The 25,403-nt window shown below is 36.5% G+C and overlaps 1 protein-coding gene across 2 annotated transcripts in view; it reads left to right on the forward strand.

Annotated features, from left to right (window-relative positions):
- The window catches only part of LOC131151783 (glutathione reductase, chloroplastic), a 108,311-nt gene that overhangs the window by 31,910 nt on the left and 50,998 nt on the right, over positions 1–25,403 (forward strand). For both annotated transcript variants that reach the window (XM_058103199.1, XM_058103201.1), the window contains exons 6-8: positions 4,781–4,984; positions 18,629–18,702; positions 18,795–18,878. In XM_058103199.1, coding sequence (XP_057959182.1) covers positions 4,781–4,984; positions 18,629–18,702; positions 18,795–18,878 — 362 coding nt within the window. The remainder of the gene's footprint in view (positions 1–4,780; positions 4,985–18,628; positions 18,703–18,794; positions 18,879–25,403) is intronic.

Raw genomic sequence — 25,403 nt, forward strand, 5'->3', positions numbered from 1 at the left:
TGCACTTGAACCACCCTGGTGTAGTGAAAAGTGGGCTTGGGTGGGCTAGGTCGTCTCTCCGAAGCGACGCGCCTTGTCGGCGCCTAGGTATGGTGTCAAATATGCGAGGGCTCTTGCATCATTCTGGACGTGGGCAGGTAAAGACGCTAGTTCAGGAAACTAGGATTAGATTAGCAACTTGGAATATAGGGACACTTATGGGTAAAAGCATGTAAATTGTGGATACAATGATCAGAAGAAGAATTAATATAATTTTCCTTAAAGAAACTAAGTGGGTGGGTGAGAAAGCTAGAGAAATTGATAAACAAGGATTTAAAGTTTGGTACACTGGAAAAGAAAAACATAAGAATGGAGTAGGCATTATTATAGACAAAAGCTTAAAAGATAGCGTTGTGGATGTAACTAGAGTAGGGGATAGAATTATAAAAATCAAGATGGTATTAGGACGAGAGAATAAATATCATTAGTGCTTATGCTTCTCAAGTCGGCTTAGCAGAAAATCTTAAGAGACAATTTTGGGAAGATACGGATAGTATTATATAAGGCATACCAGGGACTGGGAAAATATTTATAGGAGGGGATCTGAATGGATACTTTGGAAGAGATAATAAAAATTATGAGAGGATACATAGAGGATATGGATATGGAGACAAAAATGAGTCTGGGGAGATGATCTTGGACTTCGCTGTGCCATATGATTTTAGTATAATAAATACTTGCTTTAAGAAGAGAGAAGAACACTTAATAACCTTTAAAAGTGGACAAAATAGAAGTCAAATAGATTTTTTTTTAACTAGAAGGGTAGATTGTTTATCATGCAAGGATTGTAAAGTTATTCCAGGTGAAAGCCTAACCACACAACATAGAGTCTTAGTGTTAGATATATGTATTAAAAAATGGGAAAAAAAAGAAAAAATAAACCTGTGTAAGAGAACTAGATGGTGGAACCTAAAAGGAGAAAATATAATAAAATTTAAAGATAAAATGATCAAAGATGAGGATTGGACCATAGAGGATGAGATAGATATAAATACTCTTTGAAATAGATTTGCTAGCTCTATTAAAAAGATAGCAAAAGAGACTTTAGGTGAAAGAAGGGGAAGATTCTCGACTAGCAAAGAGCGTTGGTGGTGGGATAAAGATGTACAAAAATTCATAAAGACAAAAATAATTTGTCCTACATCACTACCCCTTCTATTCTTGGGAGCCCACTCGTTCCTTGTTTCTCTATATGCTGCTTCAATAATTTTCCATCCATGGTTTGCAAATGGCAAACTCCGCCTGTGATGCACTTAATGTCCTCATTTTTTCACACACAGCCGGTCCCAAGCTTGGGTGAAGAAGGAGAGTTGCGTTAGGTAGCTGACAACCAGCGTAAAATTTGTCAGATCACTATGATATGAATCCTTACCGAATATTTGCTAGGGCGTTCCCTATGAGCGACGTGTTGCACTTGAACCACGTGATTGTAGCGAAAAGTGGGCGAGGGTGGGCTAGGTCGTCGCCCCAAAGCGACGCGCCGTGTCGGTGCCTAGGTACGGTATCATATATGCGAGGGCTCTTGCATCATTCTGGACGTGGGTAGGTAAAGACGTTAGTTCAGGAAAGCCTAACCACACAACATAGAGTCTTAGTGTTAAATATATGTTTTAAAAAATGGGAAAAAAAAGAAAAAATAAACCTGTTTAAGAGAACTAGATGGTGGAACCTAAAAGGAGAAAATATAATAAAATTTAAAGATAAAATGATCAAAGATGGGGATTTGACCATAGATGATGTGATAGATACAAATACTCTTTGGAATAGAATTTCTAGCTCTATTAAAAAGATAGCAGAAGAGACTTTAGGTGAAATAAGGGGAAGATTCTCGAATAGCAAAGAGAGTTGGTGGTGGGATAAAGATGTACAAAAAATCATAAAGACAAAAATAATTTGGTATAAAACATGGCGAAAATGTAGAAATAGAGATCACTTTGAAAAATATAAGGAGGCAAGAAAAGATGCAAAAAAGGCCGTTAGTGAAGCTAAATATAGATCATTTAATAGTTTGTATGATTAGTTAGTTACGAAAGAAGGAGAAAGAGATATATTTAAACTTGCTAAAGCTAGAGAAGGGAAGAGTAAGGGCTTAGGAAATGTAAAATGTATAAAAAGTGAGGATGATATTGTCTTGGTTAAGGACGAAGACATTAAAGAAAGATGGAGAAGTTATTTTAGTAAGTTGTTTAATGAAAACCAAATAGAAGGCTTAAACTTGGAATTGTAAAATGAGGAAAAGACTAAAAATATGAGATTTATTCGCAAAATTAGGGTTAACAAAGTTAAGTTTGCACTAAAAAAGATGAAAAATGGGAAAGCTATGGGACCAGATAACATCCCAATTGAAGTTTGGAAATGCTTAGGTGATAACGGAATTATATGGTTAACTAAATTATTTAATACAATTGTAAAAACTAAGAAAATGCCAGATGAATGGAGGAAAAACACTTTAATTCCTATATGCAAAAATAAAGGAGATATTGAAAATTGTAATAACTATCGTGGAATAAACTTACGAGTCATACGATGAAACTATGGGAAATGGCAGTTGAACAAAGATTTAGCTTAGAAATGAAGGTCTCAGGAAAATCAATTTGGTTTTATGCTTGAGAGATCTACCACAAAAGCTATTTATATTTTAAGAAGATTAATGGAAAAATTTAGGGAAAAGAAGAGGGACTTGCATATGATATTTATTGATCTTGAGAAAGCATATGATAGGATACCTAGGGAAGTTCTATGGCGGGTTTTAGAAAAAAAAGATGTATGTAATAGGTATACAGATATCATTAAGGATATGTACGATGGAGTAATGACTAGTGTAAGGACTATAGATGGAGAAACTAGAGAATTTCCAATCACCATAGGTGTACATAAAGGATCTGCTTTGAGTCCTTATCTTTTTGCTTTAGTGATGGACCAATTGACTAAGAGTATTCAAAAGGAGGTTCCATGGTGTATGTTGTTTGCAGATGATATTGTATTAATTGACGAAACTAGGGACGGAGTAGAGGCTGAATTAGAATTATGGAGAGAAGCTTTGGAATCTAGAGTCTCTAGGATAAGTAGAGACAGAATATATGAAATGTAATTTTTTAATGATGGGAGGAATATTGGAGACAAAGTTGATGAAGAAATAAATATAACTTGTAGATTTTGATACCTTGGATCTATTATGCAAGTGGAAGGAGAAATTGAAGATGATGTAATGCATAGATTTAAAGCAGGTTGGGTAAAATGGAGAAGTGCTTTAAGTGTGCTTTGTGATCGTAGAATACCCTTAAAATTGAAAAGGGAGTTTTATAGGACAGCTATAAGACTAGTTATGCTATATGAATCGGAATGTTGGGCAACGAAGAAACATAATATCGTAAAAGTAAAAGTTGTCGAGATGAGAATGTTTAAATGGATGAGTGGTATAACATTAAAAGATAAATTAAGGAATGAACATATTCGTGGTAAGTTAGGTGTAGCTCGTATAGAAGATAAGATAAGGGAGGGACGATTCAGATGGTATGGACACTTGCAACGTAGGCCACATAGTGCACCTGTGAGGAAGAGTGACTTAGTTACTGTGGGGGGCAATAGAAGGGGTAGGGGTAGACCTAAAATAATTTAGGAGGAGATAGTGAGTAAGAATTTAATATCCTTGAATTTATCAAAAGAAATGGTCCATGATTGCATAGATTGGCGGAAAAGGATTCATATAGCCGACCCCACCTAGTGGGACTAAGACTTGGTTTTGTTATTTTTGTTGTTGTTGGTTTGCATATGGCATTGCCTTTTGGCAAAGTGCGCTCTGTGGGGGTTTCTGCATGGAAGTGCATTTGAAATGGTTCTCCTAGTGAAAAATATCTGGTGCCCTTTGGTTGTTGAAAACTGTTTCTATTTTCAATATCTAGTTTTCCAAAAAATTATAAAAATTTCAAGTTGTTTTTAGTTTGTCAAGATTTGTATTGAGAAGGTAGAAAATAATGAATTTTTACAGTTGTGCAAAAACAGTTTGTTTTTTATTTATAGCTTTCAAAATAATTAGAAAAGAAGACAACTTGTTATTCAATTTTCTGAAAAAAATATATAAGGTTGGGTTTGGGAACATAGGTTTTGGGGCTTGGATTTGGATTTGTGTGAATTTGGAAGAAATTCAATGCAATTATACAATATTTTGTCCAAACCCACAAAATGCACATCCAAGATCCAAATTCTGTGCTTCCAGACACAGGATAAGAAACCAGAAATGTAGAAAAACAATTAAAAGATGTTTTGACTTTCTTATATAAATTTAGAAAATTAGAAAACAAAGTGGACTCTTTGTAATTATTTTAGAAATTAAAAATGAAAAATAAAAAATTTTCACATGCAAATGATGTCAAAACTTTTTATGGTTTTTCATTAATTTTGTACAAATGTTATAAAACTGAAAATTAACTGACTTTTTGTAATTCTTTGAAAAACTAGAATGGAAAATGAAAACTACTTCCCACAACTTAACATGCAAGCTTTTCCCAAGTGTAATAAGAAAATGAGGAACAAAATTATTTACATTTTTGCTGGTGGGAAAAATAATTTTGTATAGATGTAGTTGTTTGTGTTATTACATGCATATTATTATTATTATTTTTTTTTTTCATGTATGGTTCTCTCTGCAGGTTTATTACTGACAATATCTCCTTACCCCTATTTAAATTCAGTCATGGCAGTATATTGGAATAGAAATTGTTTTCTTTTACCTAAATTGCAGACAGACGAAATAGTAAGATTAAATGGAATTTACAAGCGGTTGCTATCGAATGCTGGGGTTAAATTGTATGAAGGAGAGGGAAAGATATCCGGTCCTAATGAAGTTGAGGTGACACAACTGGATGGTACGAAATTGCACTATTCAGCCAGGCACATATTGATTGCGACTGGCAGTAGGGCTCAACGTCCACCCATTCCTGGGAAGGTAAGTTTTCCCTTTCGCTTCCAGTAAAATTGAAAATTGGTCGGAGATAATGCACAATGAATTCTGTAACACGGAGTAAGACTTTGATAATAAATTTGACATCTTTCTATATGTTTTGTGTTTTCATTTGGGTGAGATAGTTTCCAAAAGTTGGTACTTTCCTATTGGCAAATGCTACAACTAAAAGGACTATGCGTAACTGCGTGACTGAATACTGTAGTTTACTTTTTAATTGATGAAGTTAATTTATAACTTGGTGTTCCTTTTTCTGCTATAATTTTGATGTTTTTGACATGGACAGCTGAGATGCTAACGTATTCCATGAGTTAAGCTTCTTGGTTTTGCTTGATTACATTCTCTGCTTATAAATATTATCAGAATGTACTTCCTGTCCAAAAATCTTTGAATTTTTTTTTTGCTCATGCATATTGCCATCTTTGATTCAAAAAATATCACTTGAGTTGCAGTCGGTTTCGCTTGATGTATCACATCATCAAAAGTAGAATTGAACTTTTGAAGGATGACATTTCGCATCAAGTTAATTTTGCCATTATGTTCATCTTTTTGGATAAATGGTTAAATTTATTAAACTGATATGAAAATAATTAGAAGAGGAGGCAAATACATTGTTCAAAACCAAGAATATGCAGAAAATAAAACAAGAGTTAAACCAAGATAGATCTCCAATCATGCTTAACATCAGAAAAGTAATGCATACTCCCTGGAAGAGGCCAGCAGCATGAGACCACGAGGTAAGGAGGATTATCCTTTCCTGCTGAAAATGTGAAGGCATGAACTGCCACTTTGACAATCTTGGCACTCCTTTCCTTCCTTTTATTAGCCCCTTTCTCCCCCAAAATCCCTAAAGGTAATGAGCAAGAATGCCTCAAAAGCTTCTGGGTACACCCAAACAAACAAAACAAAAACAAAACCAAGCCTTAGTCCCACTAAGTGGGGTCGGCTATATGAATCCTTTTCCGCCAATTTATGCGATCATGGACCATTTCTTTTGATAGATTCAAAGATATTAAATCCTTACTCACTATCTCCTCCCAAGTTATTTTAGGTCTACCCTAATCCCTTCTATTGGCCCCCACAGTAACTAAGTCACTCTTCCTCACAAGTGCACTATAAGGCCTATGTTGCAAGTATCCATACCATATGAGTCGTCCTTCCCTTATCTTATCTTCTATAGGAGCTACACCTAACTTACCACGAATATGTTCATTCCTTAATTTATCTTTCAATGTTATACCACTCATCCATCTAAGCATCCTCATCTCGGCAACTTTTACTTTTTGGATATTATGTTTCTTCGTCGCCCAACATTCTGATCCATATAGCATAGCTGGTCTTATAGCTGTCCTATAAAACTTCCCTTTTAATTTTAAGGGTATTCTACGATCACATAGAACACTTGAAGAACTTCTCCATTTTACCCAACCTGCTTTAACTCTATGCATTACATCATCTTCTGGGTACACCCAATGCTACTAAAAGTATTAAACAACTTCATACAAATGCTTCAAATGGTGGAACAACACCAAAAAATAAAAGAAAGTGATTTGAGCCTCACCATATTGCAAGCTAAGAATACACATCTTTTGAGAGGGAGCCTTATTGGATCCTACATCATAAAGAGGTATTGGATTTAGAAAGAATGATTTTGCTGCTGTTTTAATACTCTAGGCAACCCCATCAGAAAAAATGTTTGATTTCATGGAACTGTACATATATATTGGTAGGGTAGGAAGCATGATATAACAAGGTCTTAAATTTCGATTTTGACTCAAATTTTGAGCTCCAAAAGTGCAGAAATTTCTACAGAAATTTCAATTTCGAGTTGAAAAAATAAAGGAAATCAGCACTAAAGCATGGAATTCTATGTGAAACTTTAGAAATGGTTAACTAACAAATTAATGTAAGTTTTAAGACTAATATATTACAAGTTAAATACATCTATGTTGTGTATGAGGTGGAAGTGTTTTGATATAGTATGGGTATCAAACATATTTGTAAGATAATGTACAGCAAACATATTTAGCTAATACAAATGAAATTCGTAAATCATTTAAATATTATTTATTGTACAAATAATGATAATTTAGACATAAATGGTTAACTAAAATGTTGCTGTAAGTTTATTTTTTTCATATAATTTCAAAAGCATTTATAATAATATTTTTTTTGATAAAAATAAATAAAATAAATTAAGAGAGAAATTTCAATTCACTCCTAAACCTCTTATTTGAATTCCAAGGAAATTTCATTATATAGTTAAAGTTTTGACAAGTTTCGCTGAAATTTTGATATTTCGATAAATTTAGGGATGATTCGTTGATTTCGATGGAAATTATGCAAGATGGAAATCAACTGCCATCTTGATTTCGAGGGTGATAGAAACTAGAAGTTTCGATAGAAATTTCGACAATTTCATGGAAATTTAAGACCATGGATATAACTAATTTACTTAAGAGATAAAAGTATTAGAAATGTTTTTAATTATTTTTGATTTAAAAAGAAGAAATATTATTATTTTTTTTTATCAAAAAAGAAGAAATTTTATTGCAGAGGAGAGAGTTTAAAAAACAACAACAACAACAACAACAACAACAACAACAACAACAACTACTACTACTACTACTACAAGCCTTAAGTCCCACTAGGTGGGGTAAGCTACATGAATCCTTTTCCGCCAATTCATCCGATCGAGAGTATTTTCCTCTATTAAATTCCACTAGGTAGGGTAAGCTACAAGAATCCTTTTCCTCCAATTCATCCGATCGAGAGTATTTTCCTCTATTAAATTCCACTAGGTAGGGTAAGCTACATGAATCCTTTTCCTCCAATTCATCCGATCGAGAGTATTTTCCTCTATTAAATTAAGGGCTATTAAATCCTTTCTCACTACCTCATTTCAAGTTATTTTAAGCCTATCCCTACCCGTTTTCATGTTAGAAACAATAATTAACTCACTCCTCCTCCTCAATGGTGCTTTACTAGGCTTGCGTTTCAAATACCCAAACTATCTAAGTCGCTCCTCCCTTATCTTATCTTCGATTGGTGCTATGCCTCATTTTTTACTTTATCTTTTAATGTTATACCACTCATCCATCTTAGCATTTGCATTTCAACAACTTTTACTTTTTGTATATGTTGTTTCTTAGTTGCCCAACATTCTAAACCATAAAGCATAGCCGGCCTTATAATCGTCTTATAAAACTTTCCTTTTAATTTTAAGGGTATTCTACGATCACACAACGCACCTAACGCATTTCTTCATTTTACCTAACTTGTTTTAATTCTGTGCACTACATCTTATGCAATTTCCCATGCGCATGCATAATAGATCCAAGATATCTAAATCTATTAGTGCTATTAATCTCTCGATTATCAAGTTTAATTCTCTCCACTACTACTCCGTACATTACTGAAATTACATTTCATTTATTTTTTCTTATTCCTACTTATCTTAAATCCTTTAGACTCTAATGTGGCTTTCCAAAGTTCTAGCTTAGATTCCACTTTGCTTCTACTATCATCAATCAACACAATATCATTTGCAAACAACATACACCAAGGGATCTCATTTTGAATATTCCTAGTAAGTTGATCAATCACTAAAGTAAAAAGATAAAGACTCAAAGTAGAATCTTGATGTACACCTATTGTCATTGAAAAATCTCTAGATTCCCCTCCTATCGTCTTAACACTAGTTACTACTTGATCATACATGTCCTTAATGACCTTAGTATATCTACTGCAAACCCCTTTCCTTTCTTAGACCCATCAAAGAACTTCCTTAGGTACGCTATCATAAGCTTTCTTTAGGTCAACAAAAACCATATGCAAGTCCCTTTTCTTTTCCTTAAACTTTTCCATTAAGCTTCTTAAAAGATTAATAGCTTCTGTTGTTGATCTCTTAGGCATAAAACCAAATTGATTTTCTGAAATATTGATTTTTAGTCTTATTCTATGTTCCATTACTCTTTCCCATAATTTCATCATGTGATTCATAATCTTAATTCCATGAAGTTATTACCAATTTAAATATCGCATTTGTTTTTGTATAAAGGTACTAATGTACTTTTCCTCCAATCTTCTGGCATTTTCTTGGGTTTTATAATAATGTTGAATAGATTAGTTAACCAAATATTTCTTTTATCTCCTAAACATTTCCAAACTTCAATTGGCAGTTTATCTAGTCCAGTAGATTCCCCACTTTTCATCGTTTTTAATCAATCTTAACTTCAAGAATTCGAATTTTGCAAATAAATCTCCTATTTTTTGTCTTCTCCTCATTTGTCACTTTCAAGTTCAATCTTTCATTTTAGTTTTCATTAAACAACTTATCAAAGTATCTTCGCCACCTCTCTTCTATGTTTTCTTCTCTAGTTACGACATTATCATTCTTTCTCTAGCTTTAGCAAGTTTATAAATGTCTTTTTTCCCTGCTTTTGTATCTAGCCTAATATATAAAGTATCATAAGCTCTATGTTTAGCTTCACTATATATATTTATTTGCATTTTTTCTCGCCTCTTTATATTTTTCTATATTTTTACAATTTTTCCATATTTTAAACCAAATTCTTTGTCTTAACGGCTTTTTGGACTTCTTGATCCCACTACCAACTTTATTTACTACTTGAGTATCTTCCTTTGGACTCACCTAAAACCTCTTTTGTTATCCTATAAATAGAATTAGCCATTTTATTTCGAACAGTATTTGCATCTACCTTATCCCTTACAATTGAATCACACTCTTTAATCATTTTATCTTTGAATTTTACTATATTGTCTCCTTGCAAGCTCCACCATTTAATCCTTTTTGTGTTGAATTATGTTACTCTTTTTTTCCATTTTTTAATATGTACATCTAATACTAGGACTCTGTTGTGTAGCCAAACTTTCACTTGGGATGACCTTACAATCCTTACAAGATAGATGATCCCTTTAGAACAACCAGCTGCAAAAGCCCATGATGATGCCGTCTGTTGCATCCTATTGCAGAGCATGGAGCAAGATGCCTTGTCCCCATGAAAATATGAATATTCTCTCCAACCAAATACTCCACGACTTACAAGATAGCAAAATTCCCACACCTCTACAAGACTGATCCATCTCTACTCCTTCAAAAACCTCCCAATGAGATATTTAAAAAATCCTCCACCAACTCTAGACAAACCCAACTCTCTCCAATTAATCCAAATAGTCAGTTCCAAGCTCTCCAAGAAAATGAAAAATGAAGAGACAAGTGAGAAACAGATGCTGAACTTACAAGGCATAATGAACAAACATCTGGAGATAGAACCTTGAAAGGCCTTATATTCTGCAACATCTTGTTAGCCTTAATCAATTACAACTAACCAAGTAATTAACAACTAACCAAGTAAAGGCCTTAATCCTATAGAGGACTTGTGCCTTCCAAATGATACAATGAAGTGGGAAAGACAGATTTTCAAGTATTGATTTGCAGATTATTTCTCAAAAGAGTTAAGAACCCACAACCAATAGTCACTCCTCATGGAAGGATGAATTTCTTCCACCAAGCATAACAAAGAAGTGAGGTACAACACTTCCCTAAAATCAACAAACCCCCAACCCCCCCAAAAAAAAAAAAAAAAAATCTACCCATTCCAAACGCAATTTCCATGAATCTACAATAAATTTGGTACATGGAATAAATAAAGGATTGATTTGTGAAAGACACTTCAAATAGATCTCAAAAGAATTTCCCTCTAAACGATTTCTTCACATTCCAAAGCACTACACTTTTGGAAGGTGTTTTTCTTCCTCTTTCTTTTTATTTTTATTTTTATTTTTATTTTTATTTTTTGAGTTTCCTTGGAACGGGGTTGTGGGGAAGAATGTGAATTCCACTTCTATTGCACTTGTCCATAAAAAGGAGGATTCTGAGAGCGAGTTTACTCTCTTTTACAAAATCTTGACAAAGGTCTTGTCTAGGAGACCTTGGATGCTGTTGTGGCTACAATTTCTTTGCAACAATTTGCTATCATTAAAGATGCTACAATTTGCACAGATTTTAGATGGTGTTTTGGTTGCCAGTGAAGTGGTAGAGGATGTAAGGAGGGGTGGAAGGGGGTTGTGCTCAAGTTAGACTTAAGAAAGGCTAAAGAGGGGTTTAGAGGAAATAGATTAAAGGATGTTTATCACTGGTTTTATAGTGAATGGTCAGCCAATGGAGTGGTTTAAGTCCTTGTGGGGGTTGAGACAAAGGGGGCCCCTTCCCCTTTTTATTTATGTTACTTGTATATGTGTTGAGTAGGATGATTGGCCATGCTTATGGACTTGGTGTGATTTGGGTCTTAAGGTAGATAGGGTGGCAGTTGTATTGATCCATATGACACCCTTTTTTTTCTTGAAGATAATGTTGTTAAATTTCAAAAGGTGTTAATCTTTCTGAAAATCTTCAAACAAATTTCATTGTTGAAGATCATCATGTCTAAGAGTGGGGGGTGGCTAGTATAAATTTGGGGAGGAGTGAGTTAGAGGGCTGTCTCTAGTTGTGCTGGTTGTACCATTTTAGACCGGTCTTTGACTTATATGGATGGTCCTTGTGAAGGTAATTCTAATTCCCCTAGCTTTTGAGATCCAAGGTGGAGAGTGTGGCTAGTAGGTTGGAGGATGGAAGAGCGTGTTTATCCTTTGGGGTATCTTTACTCATTAATTCTGCTCTTTGTAATATTCCCATTTCTTTTCTTTTTCTTTCTCTTAAAGTTCCGATGGGGTGCCTTGGAGAGGTTTATAAGAGATTTTTTATGGTCAAGTATAGAAGAGGGGAAGAGGGACCATCTTGTTAGCTGGGATAAGGTTAGAGAACCTAAGTCTGAAGGGGGTTTGGCCTTGGGAATATGGTGCCTAAAAACATTTCTCTACTTGGGAAATGGCTATGGAGGTTTCACTAGGAGGATGACTCTTGTGGCAAGTGGTTTAGAAGCAAGTATGGTTTGCATCGGAATGTTTAGGAAACTAGAGGTAGTGGCAATGTTTCTAATGCAAGCTCTTGGAAGTTTATTTCACAAATTGCTCACCTGTTCTACTATCTTAGTTGTTTCCGAGTTGCAAATGGGAATGCTTTTGAGAGAATAATTGGGTGGGTGAAGTTTGGTTGGAGGTTTTGGGCCATTTGCTTTTCAAACAATCTTCCATCCACAATGCTTTGGTTAATGCTTTTTATTCTTTGGAGGGGGTCTCTCTTTCCTTGGATTTTCATTTTTTTTTTAAGAAATTTCTATTGGGGAGAGGTTGATGTTCTAATCATTTTGTTGAGTGTTGGATTCTTCTATTCTTCAAGTGAGAAATTATTCGAGGATTTGGATAAGGCCTACTTTCGGTTCTTTATCCATGAAATCCTTTTTCTCCCTAGCAACGAACAATCATATAACTTGGACACCCATTTTTTTTTTTTTTTTTTGTAATTTTAATTTTTAAAGTCTTAGCAAACCAAAGCTAAGCTATCAAGCTAGCTTCTATCTAAAAAATGTTGAATCCAAATCACCATTTGTCTCTAGTGTCGCTAAGACTGTCATCAATTACATAATCAAGGCTATCATTAAAATCATCATCGCAATCATTATTATTGTTATATGCTTCAATGAATTATTTATTTGTCTTCGTTCTTAATGTTTAAACTTGGCTGCACTTAATAAACCAATGAACCAAATAATGGATTTTTGAGTTTCGTTAATGTAAAATAAACCAAACCACTTTCTAAGAAATTCATTTCATGTATAAGTTACACAGGGCAAAAACAAAGCCTATATGAAAAATATTTAAAAAAGAATTTGAAATTATGAAAGAATGTAGTATCTTACGATCCCATTGATCCCACCAATCCTACTATGATCCTGATCCCATTGATCCCACCAATCCTACTATGATCCTGCTGTGATCCTACCAATTTGTGATTCTATGTAGGATCAGGATCATAGTTTTAAAAATCGGTGTGTAGTAGCCATTATGGATGTTGCATAACAGTATTGGTGGCTCTTGAGACCATTACGGGGTGATATCATGGGGGTGCGCTACAACTATAACAGCTGTTATGGTACCATAATGGCTGTCACGGAACATTACGGGCCCTCATAGTTCTAAACTGGCTGTGAATGACTAAAACTGGTTTTTATTTAATTAAAAAAAGTCATTTTTGATTTTATTTTCCTTGACATTCATAATGAGATTGTAGAACCACTGCATTGGGAGCCTAAGCCTCAACTTGTTCAAGTAGTTGAGGAAGCTTAGTTGAGGAAATGAGCGCCCCATAATTGTAGTAGGGTAAACCCAAGAACAGCCCCTCACTTTCAGAAAATGACACTCCGCCCCCTGAGTTTCAAAAAACTATCACAAAACCCCCTGAGGTTTAATTTTATTGACTAAATGAACCTTCCATTAGTTGACTATTAGTCTACCGTTAAGTTTAGTGAAAAAATTAAAATTTATCCTTAATAAAGTGACAATTTTACCCTTCCTCTCAATTTTGATAAGATAAATTAAGAAAATGACATTAATTTAATAAATTAAGTTGGCCTACCTCAAGCATGGTTATGATTTGCAAGCTCCCTTTTTGATTAGTAAAGTAAACTTCATTAAAGAGGCATCAAGGGGATGCCAACCCATGGTACAGTAGATCAAGCACCTTGAAGGGTGCCACACAAATCAAAGATTAAATCATAATCATTAACAGTAGTCCCACCATGCCAGCAATTGAACGTAGTAAACCAATATTCTTTGCTGTTTCAGATTGTTGAGGTTGAATTTTTAGACACTCACGTATTCTTCTCTTTCCAAACGCACCAGAGAATTGAAAGGGAATGAGGGACATAGCCCCTTCCTCTTCTCCTTAGTAATCCCTTTCCAGGCCCAGAGCTCCCCTCCCACAGATTTAGTGATAACCCACCTTTTCCTGATCAGAGTCAGTACCATATTCTGGAGATCCTTGTTCAAGTGTAGTGGAGGAGGATGTGCTCAATAGATTCTGCGTCAGCCATGTAGATGGGAAATGTGTTGGCTACTGATAGACCCCTTCTTTACATATTATCCGTAATCAAAATCTTACCAAAGGTTTCCTCCCATGCAAGAGAGGCAAATTTTGTTGGGGCTGCTATCTTCCAAATCTGAATCCAAGGGAAATTAGGGTCTGTTTGGATTAAGGATTTTACTTGACGAATGGAAAGGAAAGGGAAATAGGGAGGAAAATCATTTTTTCTTGTGTTTTCTTTCTCTATTAAATACTATTAAAAAATAAAAGTTTGTTTTAGTATGACTGAAAATAGGGAAAACTAAATATTAATGATGTGTAAAATCAAAATTTTGTTTATAGTTTTGGTGTATATATACATATATATATATATATATATATATATTTCAATTTCCTTGATAACCAAACATGAAAATTTGAGTTCCTTCATATTTCCCTTTCCTTTCCCTAATAATTTTTGAGTTCCAAACGGGGCTTTATGGTTGTTTGACTCCAAAGGGAAGAGCTTCTTATAGAAAGATCTAACAGTGAAGGCCCCTCGTGGAAACCCTCCACCTATACCCAAAAGTCTCTCTCCAATGCGTTGTCTTAAAACTTCCAATTGACTCAATTGTAAGCGTTTTCAATATCCAATTTAAACACGGCCCTCTCCCTTTTCTCCTTTGCACTTCCTCCACAACCTCATGAGCCACTGAAATAGCTCCCACAATCTGCTTGTCCCCCAAAAAATCACTTTGTGCCTGGGTAATGATATCACCTATTGACTAATCTCAGCCTATTTGCAAGCAACTTCACAATGATTTTATACACAATATACTAGACTTTTAAGGTAAAAATCAGCAACTTTGATAGGAATATGCTACTCAGCTCACCAATGTTATTAAAGTTGAATTTATTCTTTTACCCCAAAATTCCATTGAAAAAACCTCCTTAAATATCTTCATTAAATTTACTTTTAACCATGTCGCATCAATACTCGAAGAACTTAAATCCATTTGGACCATGAACCTCTCTTTCCTCAAAAAGCCTATCCAAACAAGACTCCTATTCAAAGATGTCTCCACCAAAACCCCTCAAACATTGGTCTACCTCCACCATCCTCTGGAAGAGGATTTGCAAAGAAATTAGTAATATCACTTCCTATCAAAACAGAGTCAGCAATGAGCTGTCCCTCCCTTGGTTCCAATTCCCTAATAACACTCCTTTTACGGATTGCGAACACCCTAACCCATTCAAATTTAGAATTTAGAATTTAGGATTCCAATCATCCTCCATAACCATTTAAATAGTCGTTTGCCTCCAATTCCACTTTCCTAAGAATGACCTCGAGCTAATTTTTGAATGCCAACTTCTTAACCCCCTTATCCTTCACATGACAGCTGCGACTTTCTTCCGCCTCTTTCCTATTGAACAGTCCCAATTCTCCCAAAAATACTGTTTTTTGAAACCTATTATCTCTAGAAACTTCAACATTACAGTTCTTCAACACCTCTTTAAGCCTTTTGAGCTTTCTCATAAACCTAAAACCCTGCCAACCTCCATCTACATCCTTGCTCTGGGTATCCCTCACCAAAGAATGAAAAGATTTGTGACCAAGCCATGTATTCTCAAACCTAAAAGGGATGGGTCCCCACTTGTATTCCTAGATTCGAACAATATAGGAAAATGATTAGATGTTGGTATAGACCAAACCATTTGAAAAGGGATGGAAATTCATCTTCTCACTCTCCCCAAATGAAGAGACTATCTAAGTGGCTAGCAAACATTCTCTCCTCACCCATCGAGAAAGAAAATAAATCATCATCCATTTGAAAATCTCTTAGCCCTCACTCCCTAATAAACCTGTTAAAATAATGCATGCTAGTGGAAAACTTCCCTGCCTTCTTCTTCTCCCCAGGAAACCTAACAACATTAATCTAACAAACTTAATCTAAGAACTGGCTTAGTAGGACCATAAACAAACATAACCTGCCACTACCTTTACCTTTATTATCTAACAAAACCGACAAGGAAAAAATCTAATAGGCTATCATTCTCACAAACGGAACAAATGTCCTGCATAATCAAAATCCCCCCAACCGCCCCTTGAGAAGGAATATACTCCCATTCTTGACAACTCCCCTCCCAAATACTCCTAACCACCCCCATCCACTTTCTCAAGTCCAGTTTCTTGAATAAAAACAATATCAGGAGTACTTCATAACAAAACTTGCTTAATGATCTCTCTGTCTCACATGTCACAACCACTTCCCCTAGCCCTCTCACTTATTATTAGCCCCCATACCCTCCCCCCTTCCTACAAAAACCCACAAAAAAAGGTTAATGGATATATCTGCCTCTTTAAATTCCTCCCTTTGTCACAAATGACTATCAGTAATTTCCTATAAATTAGGAGTGGCAAGGATACCTTTATGATAATTTAAATCCCTTCGATTTTCTGTTTTTGATTCACTAACAGCATCATCCACCTCTTTTGTTGGGGCAGACACAGTAAAGGCAGCAGTAGAACATCAGTCTTGTTGTGAATTAAAGGCCAAAGATTCCCTCCTACCCCACGACAATTACATTTTCTTTGTGGTCATCTGTATTCTACAAAGGGCAAACACTGACCAGTGCTTCTTCAAATGAACTTCTAGGTCCCCATGATTCCTCCTTGTCAAAAAAAAAACACAATCTTCCAATATCACTGTGCAATCTGTAGACTCCTTGTTTATTTGCCAAGGATATATTTGAGACTCACATTCATCCTCATTCCCATTTCATGCCATCAATTTTTTGAGTAATATACCCTTATTACTTTTCATGAAAGCTCTCCAACTCATTGTCCAATTCAAACAATTCTTTGTTATCAAATCCCCCAAATTCTGAGACCTTCACATGACTATGAGTGCCTCTCATAGCAGACAATTAGGAAGGGCATTGCTTGCTGGACTGGGACAGCCCTTATACCTTGAATTCCTGGTTGAACTCTTGTACCATCATCGAGCATAGGTTCTTTTGAACAATTATAGTCACACTGCATGACAAATCCCTCAAATTCTGAATATTCCGTGTAAAGACCCTGATCTCCTTGCAATTTCTAGTTCGAAATATTGCCAAACATTCATTACTTGCTTGTCTGATCTCACTTCGTTATTAGCTTTAAATTTGATGTCTTTGTCGTATCAAAGATGTTTCCCTGGATCTACAACTCCCAAATCCTGATCCATCTTCCCCTTTATTGCCCAATCCAACTTCACACTTCAACCCTTCTTCACTTATATTACCCGATCCATCTTCACTTAAATAGCCTGACCTGTCCTTGCCATTTTATCCTGCTCCATCTACTCCTTTAATACCTGACCCAGTATCTCCCTTGCCATTATTATTCAGGTCAGGCCCATCACATCCTTTCACAACCCAACTTTTATGTCCATTGCAAAAGGGCTCATCAAAGTTTTTTCCGTTTGTTTTACATCCAAAATTTTTTTACATTCCAATTAGGCTCAAGACTTAAAAGACCCAAATCTCTTTGATGAGACCATTTGAGATTCTCCCCTTCGAATTTGAACCCCTCCTGAATTCTTGTAACACCATCCCAACCATCATTATTGCCTGATCTTACACCAGAAACCTTGAAAGCATTGCCGGAGGTTGGCCCAGAGCAAGCCAATAATGGCTGGAAGACGGTACGCCTTCTCCACTCCCCACTGCTACCAATGCTCCTTGAGCCACAATCACGAAAAAACCAATCCTCCCCTTGATTTCTCCTCACTTGCCTCCCCTACTAGAAGAAACAACTCTCAAAGCATTCTGAAAATTCTGCCAACCTGACGCTTCATTTACTTTTGTAATTCTAACAGAATTAGTCGTTGCTCTTTCCTTTCACTTTTCCACGGACAAGAAAAAACCCCATGATTGAAAAGCAATTTGAAACTAATAAACTCACCTTTGTACTTAAAAATAATCCCCCGAACCCTTGTCTAATCCACATGGTTGAGACCAAAATGCATCCACTCAAATCAGAACGCATTGAAGTTCCTTACAGAGAAGCTAATAAAATGTATGCCTCCCTGCAAACTTTGAAATAGTACAAGGCCATCCTTCAATTCCGCATTAAAAATCTCCTATCTACTTTAAAATAATTGTGAAAACCCATATCAAAGCCTAAGAATTAATCTATCATGAAACGCATTATACATTTTTAAAGCTTATATACATTGTTGACCCACAACCTAATAGCTTAAGCTTTAGGTTAAGTGGTTAAGTAACATGGTATTAGAGTTGGTTACTAGGACGTCCTAAGTTAAGTCTTGTTGCCCGTGCTTATTGTGTGCTATTTAAAAAAAGTATTGTATTCCCTGTAATGGGTGTTATTCTTGTGTGTTTATCTCCCCACCTGCTATTGGGCTGAAGTGGTGAAGCTTGATTTACATTGTTGGCCCACAACCTAATAGCTTAAGCTTTAGGTGAAGTGGTACTAACATACACTTTCATTAACACTATACTAGTTAACATTGTTTAATTGTCTAAAAATTATATAGTTTGAGAATTTGTAACTAATCATAATATTGAAAATAGTTTCTAAACTGTGATGTATTTGCTCTTCTTTCTTTTTTCTTTGTTTCCTACCATTTGACTCTTATTCCTTTGTAATGTCTTTCTAGGAATTGGCTATTACATCTGATGAGGCTTTAAGCTTGGATGAGTTACCAAAGCGTGTTGTGGTACTTGGGGGAGGGTGTGTCTTTTTCTCACATTTATCTTGTGTGTTAAAATCCTCATACTTAGCCTGCTCAAGATTTTGGATGACTTTTTCTCTCATGTTATCAGGTATATTGCTGTTGAGTTTGCTTCAATATGGTGTGGCATGGGTGCTACAGTGGATCTATTTTTCAGAAAGGAACTTCCATTAAGGTTGCTTCAGGTTTTGATTTGTAGTATCGTTTATGCTTTTGGACTACCAGCTGTTTGATTTTCAAATTGAAATTTCTAGGCTGTGAACCTCTATTTATTGTTGATAGAGTTTTATGACTATATTTTGGGATGATTTTGTGGAAGGTTAGCTTGGAAACTAGTTTTCTGCAGCCATTAGGCATATAGAAGAGAGGAAAGGGGAAGAAGGAAGAAGAGAAGAGAGGAGATAAAAGAGGGAATCACATGTTTGATTCTCAATTCAATTCATCAACCTACTTACAACATGGCTTTCAATCACTATTTATAAGAAAGCCTTTAACACATGAAATTAAGCGTATACTCCTTAAAATTACATTAAATTACAAACAAGACCTCAAATACCCATAATCTTATACTAATTAAACTAGACACAATTACCTACTAACTAAACCTAACAATCCCTTGACCTAGTTCTTCTTAATTATTCTCTAACAAGGATCTTCCAAGGTCTTTGTATTCTTCATGATTCTCCTATTGCTGGCTCTTCCTTAGTCATGAGAATTTGATTCTTAGAATGTTCATCTTTCTAGAAACTTGAGGGAGACATAGATTATTATTTTATTGTTGAATGCATTTGATTCTTTGTCTTTTGATGGGGAATGTGGAGGAAATGGGTCTTGGAGACTTGGACACTTTCGGGAACTTTTCTTACAATTCTTTCTTTGCTCATTATCCTAATGGTATTTATCTTAACTCCATTTGGGAGTCTAAGGTTTCCTCCAAATCAAGGCTTCCACTTGGACTTAGTCCATGAAATAATCAATACTGATGATCTTGTAAGAGAACAAGACAAAATGAAGCTTGTATCACCTAACATGTGTGTGTGATCTATCTCTAGAATAGCAGGGATATTTTATCCTTTGTTTTTATGATTCTGAGGATGTTTGGAACAACTTGTTTTTGGTGCTTTTGAAGCATTGATCCTTTTTTTTTTTTTTTTTTGTTTTCCTTGGAGGGTGTGTGTTCTCTATCTTTCAAGGGATTTTTAAATCTAAGGAGTGGGAGGCTTTTTGGAGAAGTGCTATGTTTGCAACGTTTGGTGCATTTGGCCGCAGCACAATGCAAGAATCTGTAAGGGTTCCATTCATCATTTTAACCAGATATGCTGTAGGGTCTTTGTCCATGGTGTTTTGATAATGGTTTCTTCATATGAGTTTCTTGATTGATCTCTTGGTGGGTTGGAAAGCTATTCTTCATTAAGTTTCTTTTGATTTTGTTGGTTTAGAAGACTAAGCTTGAGAATGTAGATGGGGGAGGTTGACAAGGGATTTGGTAAGGACATTGTAAGGATTGTGCTTCATTCCGTCCCTGGGTCGGTAGGTGGTATTCTGGTGCTGTGGAACACTCATTCTATTTATAGAGTGGATGGTCTAGTTGGCTTTTTCTTTCTTTCCTTGTCTTTGTAAAAGTGAAAGGGCGGGGTCAATGTTGGGTGTCATTAGTGTCTGCTCCTTCTAGATCATCCCTTAAGAGTTATTTTTGGGATGAGCTTTATTATGTTTTTGGCTTTTCTACTCCTAATTGGACTGTAGGAGGGGGTTTTAATGCTGTGAGGTTTCCTCGAGAGAAGGGGGGAGGATGTTATTAGAGGGATTTGCGAAGGACGTTGTTAGGATTGGACTTTAGTTCTTTCTCTGGGGTCGGAGATGGTATTCTGATGCTGTGGGACACTTGCTCTATTTATAAAGTGGATAGCAACGCACAAACTTGACATTGCATCAATTGGTATCTGAGCCTGGTTCGGTGATGGCGAACTTAGGTTGGTGGGATCGATTGGATCGGTCGAAGAACTTTCTTGGTTTTCCACATACTGATGACGCAGTTCCATTGGCAGTGCAGTGTAAGCGGTCAGCCAAGGAGTTGGTTGAATTGCAACAACAACATGTTGATTTCGTGGTTGATTCGGAAGCCAAGATATCAACACTGTTGAGTGACATAACGACCCTTATGGAAACCTTGAATGGTATACTTCGTTTTGAGCAGACTTTGAATTGAGTCGTGGGAGACCTTGACGAAATAGTAAGATCATTCCTTCCTTGTAACACTGCTTGTGTTGCAAGGGATGCCCTTAAACGGTTGAAGTAGACTGGAATCTTGCAGGATTATGTGAAGGAATTTAGTACCTTGATGATGAACATAAAGAACATGTTAGTGGAAGACAAAGTTGTTCAATTTCATTTCATTTCCGGTTTACAACCATGGGCGTAGATAACTATGTAGGCAAGGAGTGAAGTATCTACTACAACTATTGCAGCAGTAGATGGCTTGGTTGATTTTAGAATCAATCTAAGACTGAGGGTTCGAAGGCCAAGACAAAGAAAGACAAGGATAAGGCTAAGGCCAAGGAAGATAAGGGGAAGAAGAGGGATAAATAGGAGAAGTCTAAAGGTGACAACCATAACCATAACAAAGGGAAGGATGCTTCCCAAAGTTCCCAAAAGTTTGGTTGTTTTATCGACAATAGTCCTCACCGTGTTCATGATTTTCCTAAGCAGGAAAAGTTGAATGCATTGGTTGCCTCAGATTTGAAAGATGGTGATTCAGATGAGAGGGGCCTTCGCATGTCAACCCACTGCAGTTGTTGAATGCTATCACTACTTCGAAGCGCTCCTCTCAGAAAGGCCTAATGTATGTTCGTGTGAAAATCAATGGTGTTGAAGTTGATGATATGGGGGATTTCAGGGTTATGCACAACTTTGTTGTAAAGAAGGAAGTGACAAATTTTGGCCTCAAACTCACTCAAAATTCAAGTTGGATCAAGGCTGTAAATTCAGAAGCGAAGCTTATACATGGAATGGCCATTGCTGTCCTAACAATGGCATCGTGCGAAGGAAAATGCAGTCTAATGACGGTGTCTTTATATGATTTTGATGTCATGTTTGGCATGGAATTCTTTGTGAATGCTAAGGTGAAGTTGATGCCTCACATTGCTGGAATCCTAATTTCTGATGAGAAGGCATCTTGCTTTGTTTCTGCAGTGCATAAGAATCCATGCAAGAAGTGTGACAAGACGAAGATGAATGTCTCCTCAAGCATGCAATTGAATGATGGATTGAGGAAGGAGGATTCCACATTCTTGGCTGCACTTGTGGAGATCAAGCCAGACTAGGTGGTGGAAGTTCTCGATGTGGTTGCAAAACTTTTGGGATAGTTTTCTGATGTCATGCCTCCAGAGCTCCCCTAATATCTTCCACCCAAACGTGCAGCTGCTCAACAAGTAGAATTGATGCCTAGGACTAGACCTCCTGCACATGCTCCTCACATAATGAGACCTTTGAAGTTGGTAGAATTGAGAAAGAAGTTGGATGAGTTGCTGAGTGTAGGACTTGTTCAACCTTCCAAAGCTCCCCATGGTGCTCCGGTGTTGTTCTAAAAGAAGCAGGATGGTTCATTGCGGATGTGTGTAGATTATCGAGCCTTGAACAAGGTCACGATAAAGAACAAATATCTTCTCTCCAACGTTGAGTTGCTATTCTATTGGTTGGCAAAAGCATCATTCTTCACAAACTAGACTTGTGGTTAAGCTATTCACAAGTGAGTATTGCAGAGGGGGATGAGTCTAAGATGACCTGTGTGACTCGATATGGCTCCTACGAGTTTATAGTAATGCCATTCGGTATGACTAATGCCCCTCCACCTTTTTATAATTTAATGAATGATGTTTTCTACGAATTTATAAATCAGTTTGTTGTTTTATTAGGATGATAGTTGTTCACAACACTTCTTTGGAAGACCATGTGTAGCACTTGAGAAAAGTGTTCACTAAGCTGAGGGAAAACCAGTTGTATGCCTTGAAGGGGAAATGTGAATTTTGTCATCAATAAGTTATGTTCTTTGGACATTAGGTTAGCAAATGGTAGGTGCATATGGATGAACAGAAGATAAAGGCCATCCTTGACTAGCTTGCACCATCAAAGTTGGTTGAAATGTGTTTGTTTATGGGTTTGGCTAATTACTACTGAAAATTTATTTAAAAGTACTAAAAAAAAAAATGCCCCATTGACAGATTTGTTGAATAAAGGCAAAACAATGGGCATGGAGTCATCGACAGAGGAGTGTTAAAATGCTTTTGATGGCATGAAGCTGGTAGCGTCATCAGAATCAATGTTGCGGTTACTTATATTTGATCTACTTTTCGAGGTACATACAGATGTTTCGGATAGAGCCATTGTCGGAGTCCTTGTGTGAGAGGGAAATATTGTGCTCTTTGAGAGTAGAAAAGTAAAAGAAGCTGAGACCCAGTATTGTACTTATGAAAAAGAAATGACTGCAGTAGTGCATTGTTTGGACACTAGGGAACATTATCTGTTAGGAACTTGGTAATCTCTGTTTACTTATAATGTGGCCAACACTTCAAAACTCAGAAGAAATCATCATCAAAGTAGGCTCAGTGGCAAGAGTTTTTGGATGAGTTCAACTTTGAATGGGCGCACAAACCAAGAAGGCTGAATCAGGTAGCTAATGCTTTGAGTCAAAAAGAAGCAGGAGCATATGTCATAGCTCTCATGCGGTTTGAATGCAGGTTCTTAGACGGTGTTCAGGCTGCTGGTAAAATAGATTTTGAGTTTAATAGACTCCAATAGAAGGTGAATGACGGGATTGTATGCTGGTATTGGTTGGAGGATGGTTGGTTATACACAAAGGGACTACATTCCTTGTACCAGTTGAGTCAGAACTGAATTGTTGCGTGAGGTGCATGATGCACAATGGGCTGGTTGTTTGGCAAGGGAAAGGACATTGGCATTATTAACCAGCTCGTATCTTTGGCTTAAAATGGAAGATGATTTTGAAGCTTATGTCAAAACATGTCTTGTATGTCAACAAGACAAACTGCAGAGAACAAGGGAAGCTGGGTTGTTGAAACCTCTTCCTATTCCAGAAAAGCCGCGGAGAAATGTGTCTATGGATTTCATTGTGGGTTTACCAAAGATAAAGGACCTGCAATCCATTTTTATGATTTTGGAAAGGTTCTCCAAGTATGTAATGCTCATATTGGCACCACTTGCTTGTCCTGCAGAGGTGGTTGTATATTTGTTTTTCAAACATGTGGTTAAACACTTTGGGGTGCCAAAGGATAAGTGACAGAGACATCAAATTTATAGGTAGATTCTGGACACATTTGTTCAATCAGATGGGAACTGAGTTCTAGTTTTCAACCAGCAAACACCCTTAGATCGATGGCCAAACTGAGAGGGTGAATGCTTTGCTTGAGGAGTATCTAAGACACTATGTGACAGCAAGTCAGAATATTGGGTTGATTTGCTTGATGTTGCCCAGTTCTGCTATAACCTACATAAATCTTCTTCTGCAGGGATGAGTACATTTGAGTTGGATTTGGGATTTCAACCACTCACTCCACATGAGGCGCCTGTATAGCTTTCCAGTGGGAAATGTCCTGTTGCATACTGATTAGCCCAAAGCAAATAGTAGATGCTTGAAGAGGCAAGGGATAGCTTGTCTAAGGCACTCGTAGGATGAAAAAATATGCAAGCAGAAAGAGAAGGGATGTTTAGTTTTGAGAAGGAGACGCAGTTCATTTAAAACTGACACCTCAAATATGGAAGATCAGTAGCAAGACAGTGCATAGGGGATTGATCCCCAAGTATCATGGCCCATTTAAAATTCAAAAGAAGTTGGGAAATGTTGCTTACAGATTGAAGGTTCACCCAACCTTCTATGTAAGTTTCTTGAAGCCTTATCATGCAGATCTCCTAAACGAGAATAGGAGGCAAGTAAAGAGAGCTCCACCAGTGAGGAAAACAGTTTGACAGGTATATTGACAGAATTGTTGATCACAGAACCAAGGGACAGAGTAAGAAGAATAAAAAAACCCATTATGTGTTAAATTGGAAAGGTTTATCAGAAGTAGAAGCTACTTGGGAACAGAATATAACTTTTATGGTAGTTTGAGAAACAAATTAGGGATTATAATGACAGCCTCCTAACAAGGACATTGGCTTCTTTTGGTGGGGGTGGTTTGCCAAACCCTTTAGTGGCTTGACATTGCCAAAGCACATGGCGTGGGAAAACCATGTGCCAGGCAGCAGCTTAAGATGACTTGTAATGGGTTGTCTTGATACTTGTTTGTTGGTTAAACTATGTTGCTAAAGGGGGAGCACATAGAAGTGAAATTGCCTACTTGGCATGGTCAAGGATGGACATGGTTGAGGCCATGGTCCTTGACAAGGTTTCTTATGGTGGTTGGTTTTGGTTAACATGGTTGGATGGTTAATTTGTGTCAAGTGTCTCATTTACATTTGCTGTGGTTGGGACATAGAACAACTAATGGTTAAAGGGCAAACCATACTTGTTGCAAGTGTTGACTCATGGGAGTAAATGGTGTCAATGTCAATGGCTTTTAGTGTTGACATGTTGACCACACAAGACACTTACTTGGTAGTTTATCCTTGTATGGCTGGCAGACAGGCTTGGCTAGTGGGTGAATTCATGGATTGACATGTGGGCATGTTTTTAGCCATTTACTTA

The sequence above is a fragment of the Malania oleifera genome, chromosome 3 (assembly GCF_029873635.1).
Source record: "Malania oleifera isolate guangnan ecotype guangnan chromosome 3, ASM2987363v1, whole genome shotgun sequence".
Classification (NCBI taxonomy): Eukaryota; Viridiplantae; Streptophyta; class Magnoliopsida; order Santalales; family Ximeniaceae; genus Malania; species Malania oleifera.